The following is a 23,878-nucleotide window of genomic DNA, read 5'->3' on the forward strand; positions in this document are numbered from 1 at the left end:
CCCACTAATAAGGTGATCTTCTGGGGGGAGAGGGTTATAGGGGACTAAATAGTAATGGAAAAAATATACAATAAAATTAAAAAACAATAAGGTAATCTTTAATATCTCAAAATATCATTGAATTAAACCTGCCTTTGATCCCACGGTCATCAAGAAATCTTCTATTCATAATGTGGCTTTTCATGCAAGTTTCTTCTCTAGATCAGCGTCTCAACTATCCTATTCCAAGGTACTTCGATTTCCCACTACAACTCTCATTCTGCAGAGAATCAAACCCATATCCCTAAGTCATCTACTGTTTATAATGACTAACCTAGCTCCCATGCATTTAAAATGATACTAGGGACACAATATCCTTTAGGAGGATTGAAGAAAACACTCACTAAAATCATTTCCTTTAGGCTTAATTCTCTCCATGAAACCAACAGAAAAGGCTGCATGAATTAAAGGCTGCAGTTTACAAGTCTTTGTAAACTTGGTTATAATAGATCAATCCAGTAGCCTCTAGGTTCAATAAGATATGCTTTATGAACCTGGACTACACCAAGATAAAAGTTGGCTTATCTTGTCACGAGCATAAGAATACTTTAATGTCACATAGGAGGCAGCTCTGTCCCCAAAAATTGTTTCTGAAGATGCAATTTATATCCTTCCAAAAGATCTGTACTGAAAAGGTAACATTTCATTTAAAATAGCACCATTTCAAAAGTGTTAACATAATAGGTCAAATTTAAGTTTTATAATATGTATTTATTGTATTCAACAGAAATATAAATTCTTTATTAAAATAACATAAAAACATTTCCAAAATCTATATCAAAAGGAAAGAATTTCATGGGTTCTATAGATTTTACATCAAGAAAAAAAGGTAAAGGTTATAGCCAAAGCAGCTAAATTAAAACCCAATAAAACTTTTAAAAAATTATCCCATCAGTAGAAACTTCTGCAGTCATTTTTTAAGTTTCCAATTTAGTATTCTACTAAAATCTTATTCAACATCTTGATTTAGTGCTTAAAAAATAAAACAAGCATCCCTTTCCTAACTCATCATTTAAACATTTTTATAAAAATTCAAGTCTTATGTTTATTCAAAGAAAACATTTTAGAAACACTTAAATGGTTATTATAAAGCTTTAATAATGCAACATTGAGGAACAAAGAGGGAGGAAGTGAGGGAGAGCAGTACAAATCCACAATAATCCCCTGGATTAAATTTGCTAAATACAGAACAATAAAGTTGATGCTACGAACTCCTCAGAGAGAATACTTTCTAGTGCCAATATTTTTAAAAATTGCTAGGAATCTGAGAACCTTTAAATCGAGAGTACAGGTGGGAAACTCGTAATGGTAACAAAGGAAGAGATCTGAGATTTAAAGTAATTTGACCGAACTTCCACAATGAAGTGCTACAAATGACCCTGAATAAAGCAAAGTAGGTAAAGGAAGTTTCAGGATTATGAGAATGAATGCTACATTACGTATTCCTGGTGTTGAAGGGTAATCTCTATTGGAATATCAAAATTAAAAGTTTATATGTAGCTTTATTCTACATTTTAGTTAGAAGACCAGATAGGAAGTGAAACTGAAAGATACTTACTATAGTAGCCATATAATACAGTGTCCTCAATCTGTCTGCTGACATTAGCATTAGCCCAGTCCTAGGACAAAAAGTAAACAACAGAAATATTAACAAAGCACACATTTTTTCACAATTATAATTAAGTTTTAATATAACTCAGTATCACTTATATAAATGTATCAACTCAAACAGGTATGGTCTGTGTCTTCAAGAAGTAACACTCTAAGATAAGATAACATAGTTCTAGGGAAACAAATATAAACAGGAAGCACCTAACTCAGACTGAAGATCAGGGATGGCATCCCAAAATAACCCCAAACTGAGACCTGAAGGAAGAGAGGTCATTCTCAGGAACAAAGAAAACAAAACACTAGGAAGGAGGGAAGAAAGAAGAGAACATACAAGGAGAGTTTGAAGAAAACTGCAAAAAGGTAAACACGGATTCACCAGAGTTTTTGAAAAGGTAAGAAAGCAGGAAGAGTGAAAGAGGAGGGGATGGACACAGGTTTAAAGGACAAGTGAATCATGCTAAGCACTTTGGGTTTTCTCCTAAAGGTATGGGAAAATTGTGATGAATTTTTATGCAGAGTGACAAACATGATTTGTATTTTAGAAAGACAATATTTGAGCATAATACATATTTTTTAAAAATACCTAAAAGAATAGTCAATCTAAGCTTCTTTAAATTCATTCCATACAAATGTTTTTTAAATTAGTAATCTAAATTTAGTAGTTTAACTTAGAAAATTCATTCAAATTAATCTTTTCAAATAAAAAATCTGTACATTAATGAATCTGGATTGAGGTATGCAAGTCCTCTCATTGAATATCCTAAATTTTATGCATATAAAAAATTAAACCTGGAGAGTTTAAGTGACTGGTCATTGCTATTAAGTAGCAAGGCTCAAATTAGTACATGCAGCTCAGTTTTTTTCTTTATACTTTAAGAGGTGAAGTCAGTATCAACAAACATCCCCCTACAAGGACTCTTAAGGAAGGGTATCCATATTTAATTCTCCTAAAATAATTTAGGTTTCTTCTTTTCTTCTTCTTTTTTTTTTTTTTTTTGCTTTTTAACCTATGAATACTTCAACAAAGAACATCTGTGGATTTCTTACTGATAAACACCTAAAAAACCAAAAATGTAGAAAATCCAAATTTAGCACCACAAATGCAAAACCTTGACATACAATGCACAATAAAAATAGTACCTTTCCAATAGCAATTAACTGTAAAACAACTGCCTGGAGGAAAATGGTAAAATGTATTACTGTACAGTCATGAACATGGGATATCACATAAACATTGAAAACAATAAAATCTATAGAAAATGGTGTAGATGGACAGCCATGATGTTAGTGTGAGTGGGAGGAAACAAAAAGTTGCAACCAATAGTTTTAACACATGCAGTATTTGTCTAAAAAACGTACTGCAAGAAACACCCATATATGGAAAAATGGAAAGAAAGTGTAGGTAGTGCTTGCCACATTGGAATGGAAAAGTACTGGAGAGAATTCTATCCAATGATTGGAAATTTTTTCATCCATGATTCAAGTATCTAAATGAATATGTACATAAACAAAGCTTCAGCTCCTAACAGCTGTGTTTCTTTAGTGACTGTTTATATATCAAAAGAGATTTAAAGAGATTTCTGAAACTTGACGATTTTTTGAAACAAGATAATTACATCCCTATGCAAACTCCCTAGCAATTTCCAAGACAACTCCATGAGGTGTTAATGTACCCATTGAGAATCTGTTAAAAGTTAAATTTTGAAATTGAACAAGACCCTAACATCAGAAAAAAAATTAAATGTAGAGAGATTGAGTGTAATTTAAAGCCAAAGATTCATTCAAATTTAGTGTCTTTTACCCTGCAATGCTCTTTTGTTTATAAAAATCTTGTGCCAATAAGAGAATATTACTGTTACTATTTTAAAGCTAAAAATATGTGTAAAGTACACAACATCACTCAAGAACTTTTAGTGTATTTGACTTTTATACACTGTCTTGCCTCCAAGGTATCTGATGTACTGTCAAAAGAGCTTAGTTTATGAAACCTTCCTCCTTCTACATTTTGAGAACCACTATGCCCTTGATACTTTTATAAACTACTGCCTCCCAGAGTAGAGACCAAAAAGAACTTCAGAGTTGTTTAAGACCCAAAGGAATGTAGACAATTAAGAATTCATACTAAATAGAGATTAAAGAACATTCCAAAAGAAAGAAAAAGGGTATAAATTCCACAGAAAAAAAAATGATATAATGGGTCACATATATAAAATTCCCTTTCCCATTCTTCAGGTGATGTTCTGAAACACTCAGCTCAACTCAAAACTATTGTACATTTGACTCTCCTCAATTTTACCTGATAACCTCACCTCAGAAGTATTCTCACTCAGCCGTGATTTTGTCTGTCCCCCACGGAGCATCTGGCAAGGCTTGGAGACATGGGGTTGTGGGAGGTCAGTATGCTACTGGCATGTAGTGGATAGAAGCAAGAATCTGCTAAACACTTGGAACGCACAGAATAGTCCCCCACAACAAAGAATTAACCAGCACAAAATGTCAATGGTTAAAAACCACTGACTTAGAGATATCTAAAATAATATGACGTCAAAAGAAAAAAGCTTAGTCAACTTACTACCAAACCTAAAGTCTAGAATTCACCTGTACTCAAATGTTAGCTTTTCCTTCTGCTGGGTGCCCATACTATTTATAGCCAGTCCTTTCACTGTGAGACACCTTTGCCTTCTCAAGGACACTGCACCTGCAGTAATAACCTCTCTCTGCTCTCAAAAATTTCTCCAACTCTATTGAATACTTAAGTACACAAATTCTAGTAATTTCCATTAAACAACAAAGAGATCCACACTCAACTACCACAAATAAAAACACTTACTGACCCAACTCTCCACTCCACTAGGAGACAAAACTCATCAAAAAATTATCAGCATTCCCTATCACTAACTTCCTCACTCCCTGTCCACATTTAACCCACTCCAACCTGACCACCCCACTGCCTCACTGAAATTGCTCTTCCTGCTCTTTCGTTACCACTGACCAAAGCCAACAGTCACTTTTCTACCTCTCTTGCTTCACTTCTCAACACCATTGGAAAAAACTATCATTCTCTCATCATTCGAAAAAGCTATCAGGAGGGAAACACAACCTCCTCCTGACTGTCATATGCCTCCCTCCTCTGTTTATCTTCCTAATTATTAGACTACAGCCTTTCCCCTGCAGCTGGCCTGTACATAATGAGCACTCTGATCCATGGTCCAATACCTTCTCTGAGTGCTCAGTCTCCTCAGTTACTAGTCAGTCCATAGCTCTAAAGAACATCCATATGCTGATGACTTCCAAATACTTCTCTCCAACCCTAAAGTCTCCCTGAAGCTTCAACTCCCAACCTGACACCTCCACTTGAATGTATGTAACAGGAATTTTGAAGGTAACTTACCCAAAATACAACTCTTTTAATACATTCCTCAGTGGTCCATGTGTATATATAGGCTATTATTCCTCCTGGTTTCCCTATTTATTTTATTTTACTTTTTTATTTTTATTTTTTTAATCTTCACTCAAGGATATGTTTATTGATTTTAGGGAGAGAGGAAGGAGAAGAGAGAAAGAAATGCTGATGTTAGAGAGAAACATTGATTGGTTGCCTCCTGAATGTGCTCTGACCAAGGCTCAAAACTGCAACTTTAGTATGTGCCCTAACCGGAGATTGAACCTACAGGATAGGTGTGTGCCCTGACTGGGAACCGAACCCACTGCCTTTTGGTGTATGGGGTGATGCTCCAACCAACTGAGCCACCCAGCTAGGGCCTTATTTCTTTAAAGAGTACCAAAACCTAGGCATCAGTGCTTCAATTTTGTTTTTCCTTCACCCTCCATATCAAATCCATCAACAAATCCAAGCAGTTCTATCTCCAAAATATATACCAATTTTAATCATTTTTCTCTACTAGCACCACTGAAATCCAATTCACCTTCATCTTTTTTTTTCCTTCATTAATTTCACATTGCAGTTAGAAGAAAACCTAAATTCATTACGTGACTTAAAAATCATAAATACTCTGGTCCCCACCTTCCCATTGATCTCAGCTAGTACCAAAGCACAACCCCGAACATCACACTTTAGTCAAATAGGCCAAACACATCCCTGCCAAAAAGGTTCTATATCTGTTGATACCTTCTCCCTAAAGGCACTCACTCTAGCTCTTCACCTGCCTGGCTTCTCCTCATTTACATCTCCAGGAACCTCAGCAGTCTGGCCTACCTCAGCAATTTGGCCTTTGATCCTATCCAAATTACCCACAACTAATTATATTCTCGCATCAATCTACTATATTTCCTCATTGAATTTAGCACTATGTGGTTAGTTTGTTTTGCTGTTTGCTCTTGGTCTGATTTTATAGATAGTAAGCTCCATGAGAGCAGCAGCCTCATTTGTTTTCATTGTTATTCTCCAATATTCACATTTATCAGGTACATATTACATACTTAATAAATATTAAGTGAATGAATGTATTTAGATGCAATGAAAAGTAAAAAGTGCTCAGGATACAACTACCACCATTTGAGAGGAGGACTGAAGCACTAGGAAAGGGTGCAATCCAGATATTTACTAACAACAGGTCATGAAGAGATTAATCATTCGGGCAAGAGAGTAAGAAACGAACATTTTAGCTATAAAAACATTAAATGTTTTGATGCCATATTTTAACTACCAATTTTAATTTTACACACTGTATAAAATAAAATAAAGAATATTTGCCCTGACCAGTGTGTCTCAGTTCGCTGGGCATCATCTCACAAAGCAAAAGGTCACTGCTTCAATTCCCAGTCATGTTCAGTTCTGTTGGGGCACATGTGACAGGCCACCAATTGATGTTTCTCTACCTCTCTTTCTCTCTCCCTTCCCCTCTCTCTAAAAACAAATACATAAAATCTCTTTAAAAAAAATACAATAAAGAATATTTGTTCACATTACTGTCAATTTCTGATTTTTTGGTTAGTATACTTTGTGTATATCTAAAGTTATACACAAAGTTATCCAAAGTTATTGGCCAACTATGCAAGACACTGTAATACATACTTTAGAAGACTAGAGACTTCTAGTTTTTAAAGTTGGTTCTTTTCCATGAAGTTAATTACTTCACACACACACACACACACACACACACAGAAAAACTAGAAACAAAAAAATTATTTGGCTAAAATTATTCATAGTGCCATGTGTTGAAAAAAGTCAAAGGAAACAACTCAAACATTATTACAACACAGTCCTGCCAAAAGGAGGAGAGACAGCTAGAAAGGTAAGTACCTAACATAACAGAAAATACTGTGAACTGCCTACAGACAGAAAATCCTGGGCACCTTCTCTGTTCCTCGGCCAAATGTTAGCTATCACTGACATCTGGCTTTTCAAAATAATTATCCTTTATAAGCAAGTCCATAAACAGTTTGGAGGCTTCAATATTTGAGGTGGAAATGGAGAAAGAGAATACATACATCCATTTAGGGATAAAGACATGCACATTGTAAAAATTAGAATACAACATGATGCACCATGAAAAACAATGTCACGTACATTTACCCTAACTAGTAAGGGACAGATACATTAAAGCCATTATGGCATACTTTTACTCTAAACTTACAATTGTGGCATCAAAACTGAAGGACTAGCTCTCAAATACTTGCACTTGTCTTTCACTAAGCAACTCACATGAATTCATCAATAACCTTTCAGAGAAATACATTCTATAGTATATCAAGAAAAAGTTACTGAAAAGTCTTTTCAGTTCTACCTCTGAGAGTTAGCATAGGCCAGCTTCAAATGAAAACTTGTGAATTTCACTAACACCCCACTCCAAAAAAAAAAAAGGATGTTTTAAAATATCAAAAAGAAAGGTATTAAAGTATTGGGGTAAAAGGCATACATTATCTAAGCTCTCAGCTGGCTAAAAACAAACTAAATAGTAAATGACAACTAGTAAATGAAAAGTAGAAAAAAGAGAACATACAATTGCTGAATAAATAATCCCTTAATAATTAAAATGTTTTTATAAATGGAGAAAAAAACATTAACATGGAATTTTTCCCTTTTAAGTATTGCTGCCACATTTCTCTCTCTCTTTTTTTTATCCTCACCACAGGACATTTTTTCATTGCTTTTAGAGAGAGAGAAAAGGAGAGAGGAAGGGAAAAAAAGAAACACTGATGAGAGACGGAAGCATCGATTGGTTGCCTCTCATACCCCTGCCTAGACTGCAGATCTCAGGCATGCACCCTGACTAGGAACCAAACCCACAACCCTTCAGTTATGGGAGGCTCCAACCAACTGAGCCACACTAGCCAGGGCATTAGTGCCACATTTAGACTTAAAAAATATAAAATACCTGGCTGGTGTAGTTCAAGGGATTAAGTGCAGGCTGCAAACCAAAAGGTCACCAGTTTGATTCCCAGTTAGGGCACATGCCTGGGTTGCAGGCCAGGTCCCCCATGGGGGCCAAGTAAGAGGCAACCACACATTGATGTTTCTCTCCCTCCCTTCCCCTCTCTCTAAAAATAAATAAATAAAATCTTAAAAAAAAATTAAAAACTATATAAAATAAGAACTTTGACTACAGTTATGCATTTTCTTATCTTAGGGGACATTTAATAAAACAAGTGCTTTAAGTTTTTATAGGTAATACTTTTGCTTCTTTAAGGGACAATACTAAGGGACAAGGGACAATACTAAGCTGTAGATACAGATAAGGATCCTAGTGAGCAAAGAGCTCTGGAGCCAGACTGCAGAGCTTCAAATCCTAGCTGCAACACTTATAAGCTGTAGATAGGTAATTTCACCTCTCCAAACCTTGGTTTCTTGCCCATAAAAACATGGATAATACTATTTACCTCACAGGGTTGCTTGGGAGAGTAAAGGCAGTTAATATATGTAAACCATTTAGAACAGGATCTGACACACAGTAAATTACTCAACAGATATTTCTTTGTACAGTATTAGGTACATACTAAGTGCTCAATTAAATACTTGCCAAATGAAGACCTACAGAAAATAACTGTAATTTTCACAAAAATCAGAATATGTATAAACATAACCACAAAACAGTTTCAAATTATTTAAGCCCAGTTGGCTGAATTCAGGAACTTATTTTGGATCCATGCTTTACTGAGATAATTGAAATAATATTTCATTCAAATATTTAAGTACCTACATGTGTGTTAGACACTGGACATACAACAATAAATAAATCACAGTCCCACCTCATAGAATCTTATACTAATAAGAAACTTAAAGTAATTTACATAACTAAAAGGGGAACTAAGAAATCTTCCAGTCCAAAACTCTTCATTTAAAAAATGAGAACCCCCTCTGCCAAAAAAGGAGAACTTACAGTACAGAAAAGTTAATTGATTTGGCCAAAGACACATGCCAGACAGTCAAGAGCCAAGACTAAAACTCAGGCTTTGGCATTCACAGCCTAGAGGTCTTTTCAGTATACCATACTGACTCAAAGTATTCAATATGAAGTAAGGATTACAATGCTGATATGCCACTAACAAAAGCCCTTCAAATTATTAATTTAGTGCATTAATGCAAACCAAGTCAAATAAACTTCAAGCTATGAGAGGCACCGAAATAAAACCTCTTACAATTAATAAATTTTCAGGTTAACAAAAGGCATTCTTCACATTTGAAGGTTCTCAAATTCTTAGTTCTACGGCACTCGATAGTCTAATCTTCCATTTCAGTTGTCATATTCACAGCCCCACGCTGCATCTCCATTCTCATTTATTCCGAGACAGCCAGAAAGCACAATGTGCACTGTACTGCTATATGTAAACACTTCACTGCCAAGGATGTGAAAGGAATAAAATTGGAGTTACCTTAAATGTACCATTTTGATTTTTCATGTACGACACCAAAAATATATCCACTGGTAGAAGTGCTGATGTGATAAGTGCAATTGCCAGAGAAAAAATTGCTGTTATGGTGGAGACAACTTCACTTTCCCGATGACTTTGGTATTTACGAACATAGATCCAGCAGAATGCCAAAATAGCCTGAAACAGAACAAAAAGAAATGCTTTGTTATTGCCCTATGTATTCTCTAAAGCTGATTTTGAAAGTTGAGAGTTTGAAAGTTCCCAATGGGAGACTTTACATCAAATAAAGTCTCTTTGAGATGTGTGAAAAAGGTCCACCAGCCCTTATAAAATAAGATTGATAATTATCAAAGCCTACCTCATGAATGCAGAACCACCCCACTTATGTGCACACACACACACACAAACAAGTAAAAGTTAACAGTAACAGTACTCAGTTACTTATATCTTCACAGAACACAGTGCAACAATTAATGGTTTTACACAATGTCATAGTTATAACTAGCTTTGAATACTTTGTCCCTATAGAGCTCTCCAATCTCAAGGAGACATAACTAGATCTTCTGTCAAACTGAAGCATCATTGAATATAACTTGAATTGAAATTAACTTCTGTCCCATTATGACAGTTCAAGAGTCCCATTCAGCTGAAGACTAATTGCCAATAATCACTATGCAACTGAAACATTATAATTCAAACTTTAAAGGGCATTACATACAAAAAAAAAGTGCTCACTGAAAATAGATACATGTGCAATGCAAGGACCTTTCCGGTGTGGGGGAAAAAAACACTCAGAGAGGTGCTCTTAATAGTTACCAATGCCTTTCTACTAATTAACAGAGTATAGGAGGACTTCAGTCTCCCGATTCTCTAACTTCAGGTAACATCAGAATCACCTGGAATACTGACTAAAAGCACAGACTGCTGGGCTCTACCCTCAGATTTTCAGATTCAAGAGGTCTGAAGTAGAGCCAGAAAATCTACTTGTGTGACAACCTCCCAGGTGAGGCTGCTGCTCATCCAGGGATGACATTTTGAGAACCTCTACTCTACTTGGCAATAGGGGATTGCAGATAGATACTGATTCAGTGATTCTCAACCCTGGTTGTGTGATAGAATCACCTGGGCACTTTTTAAATACCTTTATGCTCTTGCCCCAGAACAATTCAATTAGAACGTGAGGATCCTCCAGGTTCTAAATGCTCGAGGATTCCAATCTGAGCCAAACTTGAAAACCACTCTTAAGAAAGTCTGTAAGAACTCTGGAACAAAGTCATTATTTTATCCTTTCACTCCTTTCAACAGATTCAACTCTTACTTCCTTTCTGAGTATCCCAGTTATCCCACCTAACTAGTTTCACAGCTTCCAAATTCTCCTACCCCGGGTCAAGATACAATACTTCCATCAAGGGAAAAATCCCCTTTGCTGCATTAGAGTTGACCCCTCTCTTCAATCTCCATCTCTTGACAAGCACTATCTGTTACCTGTTCCTATCACTTCTGCTTTTTCTACAATATCATAATGCACTATATAGTATGTCATCTTTTGAGTCTGGATTCTCTCACTAAGCATTATGCATGCAATTCCTAATATATTACATTATGCATGTAATTCTTAATATAAGTAATAAAATATTACTAACATTTCAGCTGGAGTCAGAACAGCAGAAAAAAATAAAGTGAGAAGGGAGACTTTAGAACCTGGATATTGGAAGGGAAAAAAATACCTAGGTTCAACTTGTGTTTTAACTATTTACTAATTTTTTAGGAGGGATTATTTTTTGTAAAATGTTATACATTAATATTTTAATGGTTTATTTTTAAACACATTCACACATGTCTAAAACATTTCTCAAGTTGTTTTGATTTTGTTTGTTTTTGAGTCATAGAAGCTAGGCCCCATCTTTCTATCCTTAGCAGCACCTAACACAAAATATTCAATAAAGTTTTGGTTGGTTTTCAAGCAGATCCATACTTTTACAAAATTTGAAGTGATAGTTATTACTGCAGAGGCCATAGTTTGTCAAAACCAGCTACATTTCAATTGAAAGAGAAACCCAGACGAAATGCTGAATATAGAAACCCAGAAGTTCCAGAACATTTTCCTCTCAGGATCCATTTACAATTTTAAAATTGGGAACCCCAAAGAGCTTTTTGTTTATGCAGGGCAGACCTCTCAGGAGTTACTATATTATAAAATAAACCAAAATAAAGCTAAAATAAACCATCTATAAAATAGGAATAAGAATACTTTCACAGCACGTTAAAAGAATTAAATGAGGTGTAAAGATTTTAGCACAGTTCCTGGCCATTGTAACTGGTTAACAAACAGCAACAATTACTTATTAAGTGTCACATAAAATAATGTCTTAGAGCAATTCATAAAAGAAGCTAACATATAATTTGCTAACAATTATAAGGAAAGGTTTAGAGCAGTCCCCAGTTCCTCCTAAGACATTCTGATTTAGATGGTCTGGGCTTTAGGATTTTTTAAAACTCCTAACGTGTTTTTAAAGAGTTTAAATGAGTAGTCAAGGTTGAAACCACTGGGGCAGAGGTGGGAATGAGAATATGTGTTTGTTACACTAACAAGCACACATCCTGCCTGGGATCTTGTTAAACTGCAGATTCGGATACAGTAGGACTGGGGTCTTATGTTTTATTTCTAACAAGTTCCCAAGTGATGCCCTCACTTTTGAATAACAAGAGTAAACCTGCTTTACAGAAATGGAGACTGTCTTGTATCATAATGTAAAATGTAATCTGAAAGGTGATCTAAGCCAAATTATTGAGGATCTTGGGGAGACAAGGTAGAGGGTTTAGATTTGACACAGCAAACACAGATAGATTATCAGCTTGGAGGAACCAGATCTAATAACTCCTTGTGTGGCTGAAGAAACTGAAGTCCATTCTGCTTGCCCAAGATTGCAAAGGTCATCAATCCAAGTGTTCTGATTCTTTAGTAGATGACTGGCAGCAGTTCTTGAGGTGTTAAGTTCCTAGACCCCTGGCAATTCCAAAACCCTGAGAATTTGCAATTTAAAAATAATTCTCCTAACAACACTAAAATGTCATTTGCTTTTTGTGCTATGTGGATATTTGCACTCATGGTGCATAAGCCATGGTGGATAAAACCATGAGTTCCTTGCAGAGTGCTAAGGAACTCTGCAAATTGATCATGAGTTCAGATAATGGCACCAAACTGTGCCAGTAGTTAAATTCTTCACCATCACACACTCACAGAAGAAAAACAAAGGCAACTAAATTTAAGACTATGCAAAACGAAGCAATAAAAACTAACTTTAAACTTCAACCCTTAAGTCTTTTTAATATTCTGTGGGGGGAAATGTGAAGTATGTATTTAAGTTCTGCTGTGAACCAAGGTGTAATTAATGGCTGTCTCCAGGAAAGGTGGGTACCTCAATACTAAAGAGCTGGAAGCCAAGCTTAGCACTCTGCAAGGAACATCATTTTTACTTGAAAACACAACTGACTAACTATGGTTATTCAAACATGGATATTTGGCAGATTTTGTGGAAATGAAGAAAGGGAACCTATCGCTTCAAGAAAAACAACTGACTGTCTTTATTGACAATGATAAAATTCAAGCTTTCGAATGAAAATTAGAATTTTGGAAAACTTATGACCAAAACTGAACTTGACTGTTTCTCAATACTTATTTCTGGGACTTCTTCTGACAATATTAATGAATGTGGAGTTTTGATATTATTGGATTGGCCAAAAGGTCCACTTAGTCTTTTCCATAAAAATAAAACACATTTTTCATTTTCAACAATAGCTTTACCGATTTGGATATTTTGAGTATGTCTGCTATCTCCCACTATTGGCTTCTAGTGGGCAGAGGCCAGGGGTGCTGCTAAACATCTTCCAATGCATAAGAGAGCCCCAAAACAAAGAATTATTTGGCCAAAATGTCAATAGTACCAAGAAATTTTGCAAACCACTTTTGACCCATTCAATGAGTCACACTACCTTCTCCATACACTGCACAGATCTTTTTTTGCATTTCAGTTGCATTTTTACCTTTCTTGAAATAATAAAGCATAATGAGCCAAAATTGTTGCGTATTTTCTTCCATCTTCAATATTAAAATGGCTACACAAAAATTCACCAATTTTTCTAAGTTTTTTAAATGTACACTGATATGACAACTGTCATAATATAATCTAACAAAATTGTTTTGAATTAAGTTAAAGACAATTAAGCACTACTAGAGCCATCATACAGGAAAAAAAGACTTTTTGGCCAACCAAATGTATAATGAAATATATCCATATTGGAACATTTGCATAACTTAATGAACCAGTGTTTTCTAAGTGACCAAATGCATCACGTTATAAAACCATGCACGATGAAAAAACCCATTCAATGTACAACATGGACCAATGGATCTTAATGAAACAAAATGAAAAGATCATCGATAGGATTTCAGATTCCATAATGCACCTAACTTTAAAAAGCTTCCATCGTTGAGTTTTGGTGTCGTATTAAAGAACAACATTCATAATTATCTAAAAAATACTCTTCTGCTTCCAACTACATTTCACTAAAACTGAATTTTCTTCATACAATTCAACTAAAATAACATATCTCAAAAGACTGAATGCAAAAGCAGACATGAAAATCCAGCTCCCAGAGACGGACTCAGATGAACAGCTAGCAATAGAGGGTGCAATTAAGGGGTGGAGGGATTGAGGAAAAAGGACTCACAGACATGGACAACAGTGTAGTGATTGCTGGGGGGAGGGGGGTTATAAGGGGACTAAATAGTAATGGGAAAACATATAATGAAGATTAAAAAATAAAACAAACAAGAATCCAGCTCTCTTCCAATAAGCCAAGAACTAAAGAGACCTACAGAAAATTAAACAATGGCCCCTATTACTAATTTTTTTCTACTTCCACATCTAGTTTAAAACTCAATTCGTGTCTCATTTTATTTTGTTTCTGCTGTAAAAATCACTAACTTAAATACCTTCGCATCTTCATCTATCCAAAGTGTACCTCAACTGCACTTTCTTCCAATATTGTTCTCTATTACTTGAAGTCCTATTTTATAAAATCATACTTTGATTTTCAGTACTTAAAGTACCTATTTCGAGAATTTTTGTTTTCCTATCTTCAGGTCCTCATAAAGATCACATTTTGTTTGTTTGCATCCTCCTATAACTTACCTCACAGCTGCTACATGTGAAATGTTTATTAACTGATAACTGCCAAGATATTCCCACTAGAATTTAATACTGGTTACATGCTTGGTTTTCTTCTTAAACAACTGAATATAGTGGTGTGGAAAAGCTAGTGAACTCTCCAAGTATAGGACTGGATGGGTTTTGGAGATCACAGCCGAGCTTTAAGGTTTCCATTTTGTCCACCAAAAGGAGTAAAGCATGTTCCGGTGTAAAGGCAGTATTATTTTCTGTAAAAGCAAATAGCGAGAGAAGCCTTAAGTTTTCACTTTTTTAATTTTTTTGATAGAGTTTCTGGTAGAGTTGCAGCATTTACTAGCAAAACATATTACACAGGTTGTAGACACTGTGTGGCATCTAAGAAGTAAAATTAAACAAGTCAATTTCCTGAAATGAAGTTCAAGATTTTTTTGGTTTTTTTTTTTATTTGTTTCATAAAGAGAAGTGTTTAAAACACTTTGGGACAGAAAGCGACAATAGGAACGAGTGAAGACAATGAGTAAACAGTGGGAATGAGGAAGGGTAGAAAGACAATTGAACTCCCAAATAAAATGGCCCTAGGGCTTTAATAATACAAGTAGAAAAGTAAACACTAGGTCATCTGGGCCATTAGGGTCTACGTTTTGCTCTTGGGATAAGCAGGAATAAGGTGGCTGGGAAAGAATGCAACTGAGGTCAGACAGGGGATAGTACACTGATACGGGCAGTAACAGAGGGCTACAGCTTGCCCCACACACTTCTACACCTATCAATAAACTGGAAATGAATGTGAAACCTAAAAGTCAGAAGGAACAACTCACATCACCAAGGCAGAAGCACGCAATGGGCTGAGAAAGTTGGAGACTGAATAACCCCAAGAGCAAAGAGAAGCTGAGAGGCCCCGTTCTGAGTTAAAAACGCTAACGCCCACAGGACTGGCAAAGATCAGGCACTGCTGCCCCACGAGCTTGTGCTCCCATCGTACACAGTTGCACAGGCCACTACACCCTTCTCGACCCCAAGGGTCTTCTCAATCCCCAAACTACACCTGCCGCCAGACCCAAGTCGAGGACGAGGGCAAGAGTTTCGAGAACGGAAACCTGCAATATTAGACATCATCAGGAAAAAGACAGCACAAGCTGCCGCAAATCAGTGCCGTGTTCCCTAGCCTCCAGCGCGGGCCCAGTCCCAAGCGCCCAGAGCCGCCCCCCTCCCAATGTACACACACACACACACACACACACAGTCTAAGCTAAAAGCGGGGCGGGGCGAGGAGGGTCTACCGCTCCAGGAGAGGCCAGCAGCAGGGCCGACCCCTCCCCCTCTCCGACCATTCTGAACACTGGGAAAACTCCAAGCGCCTCCCATACCAGTAATAAGAGGCCGAAAATGCACCAGCCGGTCACCAGCTCCGCCGAAGCCGCGCCAGCAGCGTCCGCCGCCATCTTCACTTCCGGCCCTGAAGCGGCCAGCCAAGGGGGTGGGGAAAGGGGAGGGGGAAAGGGAAAAGAGTGAGATGAACGCGGCGCCCGCACACCCTAAAGGTTAAAGGGACGGAGTGGGTGGAGCAAGTGGTTGCCAAGGAGACCCAGCCCAAGAGCGTCCCCTGGCGATTGGCTGGACTGGAGGCAAAGCAGCGAGGACCGCTCTGGGGCGGTGCGCGCCGGGGACGCTATGACGTCACCGCGCTGGCAGCTTTCGAAGTGATGCGATCCTCTAAGTGAGGATGTGTCTCAAAGCAACGCGCAACCTTTTGAAATACTATTTGATTCGGCCTAAGGCGATGGGCTGGAAAAGCCAGGAAACGGCACAAGGGTTGGACCAGATGTAGCTGGAGATCCAACTTTAGGTGTTTCCACTTCCTAGCAAAAGGAAGTTTGTTTCTAGTTGTCCAGGGCAGAATGGTATGATTAGCAGAACTCCTCACCAGGTTACAGGAATAGCTGACTCTGAAGAAAAAAATTATCATACCGACAACCCAATTGACTTTCTATTTTACTGGCATTGTCGCCTGGCCTGAAAAACTGCTTTGCTGGACGCTAAATTATCATGTGATGTTTTGGCCTTTCTAGAGCAATACATGTCTGTGAATTTCCATGGTGACTTCATACCCCAAAGGTATTTGAATTTGTAAACATATAATAAATTGCAGGTTCTTGTGCAATCAAAACAAATACATACTGTCATAGGTCCATAATGAAGCAGAAGGAAATAGTTCCTGGGATGGCACTCCTGAGTGGGTCCACTAGCGTGTGGATACATATTTAACCACTGAATTGAACAAACATAACTGTAATCAAAACACAACTTCATAAGTGAATCCCACCATCTCTTTACAATTTATTATGTGTTGATTAGTTATCCCCTACCTAGGATATATGTCAGGCTGGAATCCTGTAGTAGGGAAAGAGTGAAGCTGTCTCCCTGCTAGGACAAAATGAGGAGGAAAGAAAAAAATAGAGAAGACAGCTTTAACATGAATTGGTACCATCATACACTGGATCTGCAAATGTTTCAACCTGATTCTTCTGTGGAATATTCACTTCTCTGGAGACCTCCCTCCTGTAGTTGCCTTGAAGTGAAAGCAACTTCTCCTTAAAGTTGTCTTACCATTGTTTCACCAGCTGCAGAACATACTGTGGTACTTACTTCTGCCTCTTACCTCTCCCTAAAGTCTCCTGACCCTCTCCTGACCCTAGAGGCCCTCTTGGCTTGGAGAAGAAGTCTAACTTTAGGCCAGTTTTCCCCTGTTCCCCCACATGACCTAAATTCCTTCTATCATATATGATCATACATATAACCTTGCACCAACAACCTTGAGAGCACAGGCCAATCTCAGTGTTGCTGCATTCTCCAAGTTCTACCATCAAAGCAATCTGCCCTTCTTTAATATCCCTGAGGGAGTCAGCCTGCCCTTCACGGCTGGACATTGTTCTCTCGGCATGAGCTGGGCAGGAGCCCTCTGTACCTCTCAGTTGCAAGGACTGTATTTCAGATTCTTCAAGCAGTTCCTTTGAGGCCTCATGTCCTAAGGTTAGGGGTTAGATGGTAACATCCCACCCTAATCTCACCCCCTAAACACACATCACTCCTTGGGGTTAGAAGTAGGGGTCCACAGACCAGCAATAATTACCTGAAAGAAATCTCCAGTTTTTCTTCTACTCCAACCCATTTGTTGATATTTTATTTGGCTGAAGTGTCCAAGAGTTGTAGAATGAATTCCTCTGACATTCATTTTTAATTTTGCACATACAGAGAATTCATGATCGGGGGTGAAAGAAAGAATTAAAGATCATAATCTTTTACACATTTTGAATTTTATGTAAAATTGGAGCTTTTACCATGACTAAACTGAACCTTTTTAATATCTGATGTACTCTTTATTTAATTAAGACCATTGAATAAAGTGGGTTCATCCTTTTGCTGACTCTGAACACCTAAGCATTGGGGTAACATTGGGCAGTTGCTTGATTACCTGTTGAAATGCCTTACAAACCTGTGTTGCTGATGAAAGTCTAGTTACAAGGAAAGTAGGACTTCAAATCAGGAAAATTAAAAGAGAAAGTGAGGCAACTGGGCAAATACAGATGTGCATATCAATCATTTTTTCATTCTTCTACCTAGTCAGGGTGTATTATTCATTTATACAAAAAAAACAGCAAGGACTGAATAAATTCTCCTGAATGATATTCTTAAGTCTAAGAAGCTTCCGATTACTGAACAAAGTTACTTAAAAATAATAATAATCTTTATTGGTTATTTATGATGATAAAAGAAATAACATGCCTATTTATAAAATTTCCAAATATGAATAATTTAGACACCAAAATGGTCCTAATAAATTGACACAATTCTCCTTACCCTAAGAGCCTCAGGAGCCTCAAGGTTTTGGTGTGCACATTATAACGTATCCCATGAAGATGTAGAAAACCAATAAATAGTCCTTTCTTGCTCTACTGATGCTATAGACTGAATATTTGCATGTGCCCCCAACCATCAACAGCTTCATATATTAAATCCCAAAGCCTAAGGTGATGGTGCTTGAAGGTAGGATCTTTGGGAGATGCTTAGGTCATAAGGGTGGAACCCTCATGAGGGGTAGTGCCCTTATAGAAAAGACCCCGAAGAGCTCCCTAACCCTTTATCCTATGTGAATCTACAGTGAGAAGACAGCCAGCTACAAACCAAGAAGAGAGCCCTAATCAGACACCTAATCTGTCAACACCTTGATTTTGGACTCCATACCCTCCAGAACTTTGAGAAATAAATTTCTGTTGTTTATAAGCCAACCAGTTTTTGATATTTTTGTTGTAGCAGGCCAAACAGATTAAGACACCTGGAGTTACTATAGCCCCCCACTCAACAACTCATAGGAAGTTACCAAGATTTCTGTGGACTCTGTTCCATTTTAAGTTCAAAGAAGTTACCATGTATAGCCCATCACTCCCAAGAGCTTTAATAAGGAGACATTGCAGAAAATCTATCAAAACATAGATCCTTTGACTTTATTGAGATGGCCAGAAGCATTTGGAGGAAAGCAATGTTTGTAAGGGAGCAACTATCCTCCCCTCATTCCTCTGTGCCTCACATTTCAATAGTCCTCCCTAAGCCTATTGGGAAGAGCATATGCCGGAGAATCTCCCATAAGGTTAGAGGGTGTGACCTGAATTTTGGGAGAGGTTCAGCATTTTGCCATTTGTGGCTGAGGATGGTGGACTCAACAGAGGTACCTGGTGCTGAGTCTGCGTAAAGACCTGTTCTGATGAGCATCTTGGTACAGAAAGGGTATGGATTAACTCCTCCCCATCTTCCTCTTCTAGCCTATTAAATTCACCCTGAAAAACTTTGGTGGACTGCCCCTGAGAACCACCCTATCCAGGAGTTTGTGTTCTCATGGAGGGCTAAGGAGAAATCCAACAGCATCTACTGGAGGCAGCCTTCCTAAGAGTTTTCTTAGCCCAGACCAGGAACACATAGACATCAACGACCTACAGAAAGGTCACCTTGCCACCCAAATCAGAAAAAGATAAAACAAACAAACAAAAAAAAACACTACATGAACACAGATACCAAAATTCTCAACAGAGTTCAAGAATCAAGGACAGTCACTTCTCTTACCTCTAACCGCAGTTGCACTTAGGAGGTTACCCTCCATGAGCTTGGGGATGGGAATGGGGGAAGGAGGGGCAGCATTGAGAAGCATGAAGCCTGAGAATGCTTTCTCATTTCTCCATGCGAGGTGCTGTTGGAAAACCAAAGGTAGGGTTATGATGAAAGAACATATACTTGGAGGTAAATTTTTTAAAAATATTCTTGCATAAGAATTAGTAGGAATATCAAAAGGAAAATTGAAAGTTTTAATTAGTTAAGGGGAAAGAGCAGGCTGGAAGAAAAATTTCTGTCAATGGGACACAGAGGAGGTAAAGAGAATAAGTAAAGGAAATAGGACATAGAGGCCTAACTAGGGCTAGAAGGGAGGATGAGTCAGATAACACATAAGGGTCAGGACCTAGTGGAGGGGTCAGCAATCTAGAAGAACCCCATAGAAATGACTTCAGAACCTGGTTGCAGAAAACAGAGTTGAACTAACCACATAAAGGGAATTGGACTAGTTGATATGGCTTACATCCTGAAATTACATTTAGACCATAGGAAAGTATAGTTATACATTCAGATTAACTGTGTATATTACCAGTGGATATTAAACCAGTGGATATTAAATCAGATTAACCAGTGGATATTAAAATGTTATTTTTAAAAATAACCAATTTTTATACATAATTTTTCTTATTTTTTATCTGTTGAAATTTTAAAATATTAGACTGTCCATCCAAATGAAACACTTGAAAAACCTCAAAATTTTTCTTTCTGTCATTTTGTCTGTGCTTTTATTGCTAACGGATAATCCTCCTTTTGATTGACAAATTCTTTCTTTAGTTATTTTAATTCCTTCAGTCGGGTTACAGTTAAGCCTTGCTGACCTAAAATCCTAGTAACTTTGCACATGTCTATCCTGATCCATTATGAGTTGATTTAGAATTTAGCTCTCTGTTGTGCTCCCTGTATCACCTACACTTAATCTTCTGTCAAAAGGATTTAACAGTGATCCAGGATAAAAATTACTGTGGGCCAGCAGAGGTTTGAGCATGCTTTTTCCTCCTAATACTACATGATCTCCTTTCCCCCCAATCTTTCCACTGTATCCAACTGAACTGGTCATCACAGCTCTAAGAAGCTTCTTCTTTTCTTTGTGAAAGAACCTAAAATGTGTTTGTAAGGTAATTGGCACATATGGTTCAGAGGCGTATTTGGTTTTGCTAGAACATTTGCTCATTTGTATATAACTCGGTGGGGAGCCTGAGGGTTTTGTACAAGAGCCAATCCATGAACAATTAAATGTTTATGGTCTACATTTTTTGTTTGAAATCAAAATAGCTTTTGGGGGCCCCAATGTATAAGGTATATTTTAAAATGTAGTTTATCTATTTCACTGTATAGAAAATTGTGTGTTTTTGATTTGTGGGCACAGTGGCAACTTTCCAATTTCTCATCCTAAAATTAGATTGCATACAGTATCTTAATGTGAATTATGAAATTCACATTTCCATATTTCTACAATTATACACTTATAATGGATACTGTTCATATACTTTTCCTAATGGAACAACATTTCCACATGAACTGGTGATACATATTAGTTTTCTTAAGATTTTTCTTCTGGCTATGAAACAAATGATTTAGTCATAGTCTAGACATGTTAAAAATCTGTTAAGGCTTTTGGGTGTTTTTCATTGTGTCAATTTCTAAACTTGGTGTTTATGCACTTTTAAAGTATAAAAATTAAATTTGTTTATACAACTCAAACATAAAGTAATGTCAAATTCAGTTTATGATGCAAATAGAAATTACAATAAACACTTATTTTGAATGTATGATATTGAGAAATGATCCATAGCATGCTCAATAATTTTAACAAAGGATGTATTTTTTAAATTTGTAGCCTATGTTGTCTTTTTTTGTAACAATAGGGTTCCTTTCCTGACTTTAACATTTATTCTTTCTACTTCCCCCGCCCCCTGCAACATTTATTCTTTCTCATAGTGGTGTGCCATTTGCCTCATTTCTGGGCAGTTTCTCAGCTTATATTTGAAATCGAAGTACAGCTTTTAGTGTTCAATTCCCACATATTAATGAGTTCTTGGTCATAAGTTTGTAAAAACATTCGTCTCACTAGAATTTATGGGGATGAAGTAGCTCAGACATAGATAGCCAGACCTATAGCACAATGTGAAAAATTAAAAATTGATCTAAGCTTTTAAGCAAGTTATAGGCTAAAAAATCCTTGTTTTCATCTATTGCCAAATCTATACTGTGAATTTTTGTGTCATTTTTTGATGATATAAAGTAAGGAATTTTGAACATATCAAATTTCAATTTTTAATATTTTAATTAAAAATATGAAATCTAGTCACTGAGGTTTGGAAACAATTCCAGGACACTGTTACCTTGGGCTAGGTTTTTTTTTTTCTTTTTTTGAATATTTATGAGTTTATTTGAGTCAAACTGAAGACATATGCCAAGGAGCTAGATCGCAAATGCTCCCGGACTAGGTTTCAAAGGATGAAAAAGAGCTTATCAAGCACACTAGGATAAAAGTGAGCAAACATCACTCCATCACAGAAGCAGTATATATAAAGTCATACAGCATGAGATACTGTTACCGGTAGATACTGTTGGGAGTGCCCAGGAGTCTCTGCCCATTGGCCAAGGTGATGACAAGGGTAGGTTCTTACACTGAGCAAGCTAAAGGATAGCAGGATAATTGGATAGAGGAAAAAGTCACCCTCCTGCTTCCCAGTATCAGATTGGGGCTGGGAACAGGAAAAGGCAGGCACATGCACCATAGAAGTCAAAATGGCAGAGGGGGAAGTGCAGGACCAGAGAAGCCTGTCAGTCTAGCCTGGAGAAAGAAGGAATTGGTTGGGAGGTGGGCCCACCCAAAGCGCAGAAAAGTTTGGAAAGTTGATTGGTAATTTTGAGAAAGAATCTGACCTGTTCCACACCCAAGCTAATACAATGAAATCCCAGGGGAATAAAGAAATTCTCTCTCTGGTGCACTCGCCACATGGTTTAGCAGCCATGTGGCCCACAGGCTCCAGGAGGGAACATCTCTCTTACGCTCTCTTGCCTACTTGGTGATGTGCTAGCCCATGCTGTCATGCGCTCTCTTGCCCATGAGCATGAGACCAAGTGGCCCTGGCAGATGCATGGCCCGTGGTTATGTGGGCTCCACACACAGGCTCCAGGAGGAAGCCTGAGATGGACAGCAGCCAAGAACAAGCTAAGTACTAGGATGGGGACTACAGCTGCTAAGTAGCTACCTATAGGTTCCAAGAAAAATTGTACTTTAAATTGTTACAGAAACTCTGGACACTGGCTTTTATCTTGGTCATGCTGAGGATGGTTGGACTTTTTTCATGACTGAAAGAGCAGGATTCTGGCATTCTTCCATATTGTGCAGCACCTGAATAAAACTTTTTGTAGAGTAAATGGAGGCATTCTGGCTTCCTCACCCAGTTGTCTGGGTAACTAAGGGAAGCAGTTTTCCCATAAATTTAAATGGGCCTGATAAGCAGCATCCTCATAGCCTTGAGACTGGGTCCGATAAACTGTTCCCACAACATGAAGTGGTCTGGCATGTGCAGAATCATGCTGTTATATAATTTTCTGGCTGGAAGTCAGCTTTGTTTGCCTCCAGTACTTAAGGCAGTATGGGCTTCTTACTAGAGACATGCAGTTTCCAGCGTGTGTGGCTCACCCACCCATAAATAAAGGCATGTCAAGTATCCCCATGGCTCCGTGTTATTTTCTTCCGTCTCCCTGAATCTTGAGTGGACCAGCCAGGCTGAAACACACCTTTTCTTTTGTTCTAGCAACTGCCTCAGGGGTATGGCTTTTGTGGCAGCAGGCAGCAGAACCTCCTTTTTTTTTTGGTTCAGTTACAATACTATGTTCAGTATTGATTAAGTAGAGTGTGAGTGGGAGGAATTAGCCAATTAAGAGACTAGGTCATGAGTGGGTATATATCCCCATTACTGGGGCTTACATATAAGCCCCAGTAAGAAACTTGGACTTCATCCCGTAGGTGATGAGAACCAGTGAAATGTTCAAAGTAGGGGAGAGATATAAGACTTGCACTTAATAGT

General features: G+C 37.6%; 1 protein-coding gene across 1 annotated transcript in view; it reads right to left on the bottom strand.

Annotated features, from left to right (window-relative positions):
• Positions 1 to 16,236, bottom strand: part of LMBRD1 (LMBR1 domain containing 1) — a 102,681-nt gene extending 86,445 nt beyond the window's left edge. Inside the window, exons 1-3 of the mRNA XM_045843262.1 lie at positions 16,043 to 16,236; positions 9,484 to 9,660; positions 1,598 to 1,658 (exon numbers count right to left, since the gene is read on the bottom strand). Coding sequence (XP_045699218.1) covers positions 1,598 to 1,658; positions 9,484 to 9,660; positions 16,043 to 16,117 — 313 coding nt within the window. The 5' untranslated portion in view covers positions 16,118 to 16,236. The remainder of the gene's footprint in view (positions 1 to 1,597; positions 1,659 to 9,483; positions 9,661 to 16,042) is intronic.
• Positions 16,237 to 23,878: the final 7,642 nt, after the last annotated feature.

The sequence above is a fragment of the Phyllostomus hastatus genome, unplaced genomic scaffold (genome assembly GCF_019186645.2).
Source record: "Phyllostomus hastatus isolate PE091 unplaced genomic scaffold, TTU_PhHast_1.1 phas_contig_40, whole genome shotgun sequence".
NCBI lineage: Eukaryota > Metazoa > Chordata > Mammalia > Chiroptera > Phyllostomidae > Phyllostomus > Phyllostomus hastatus.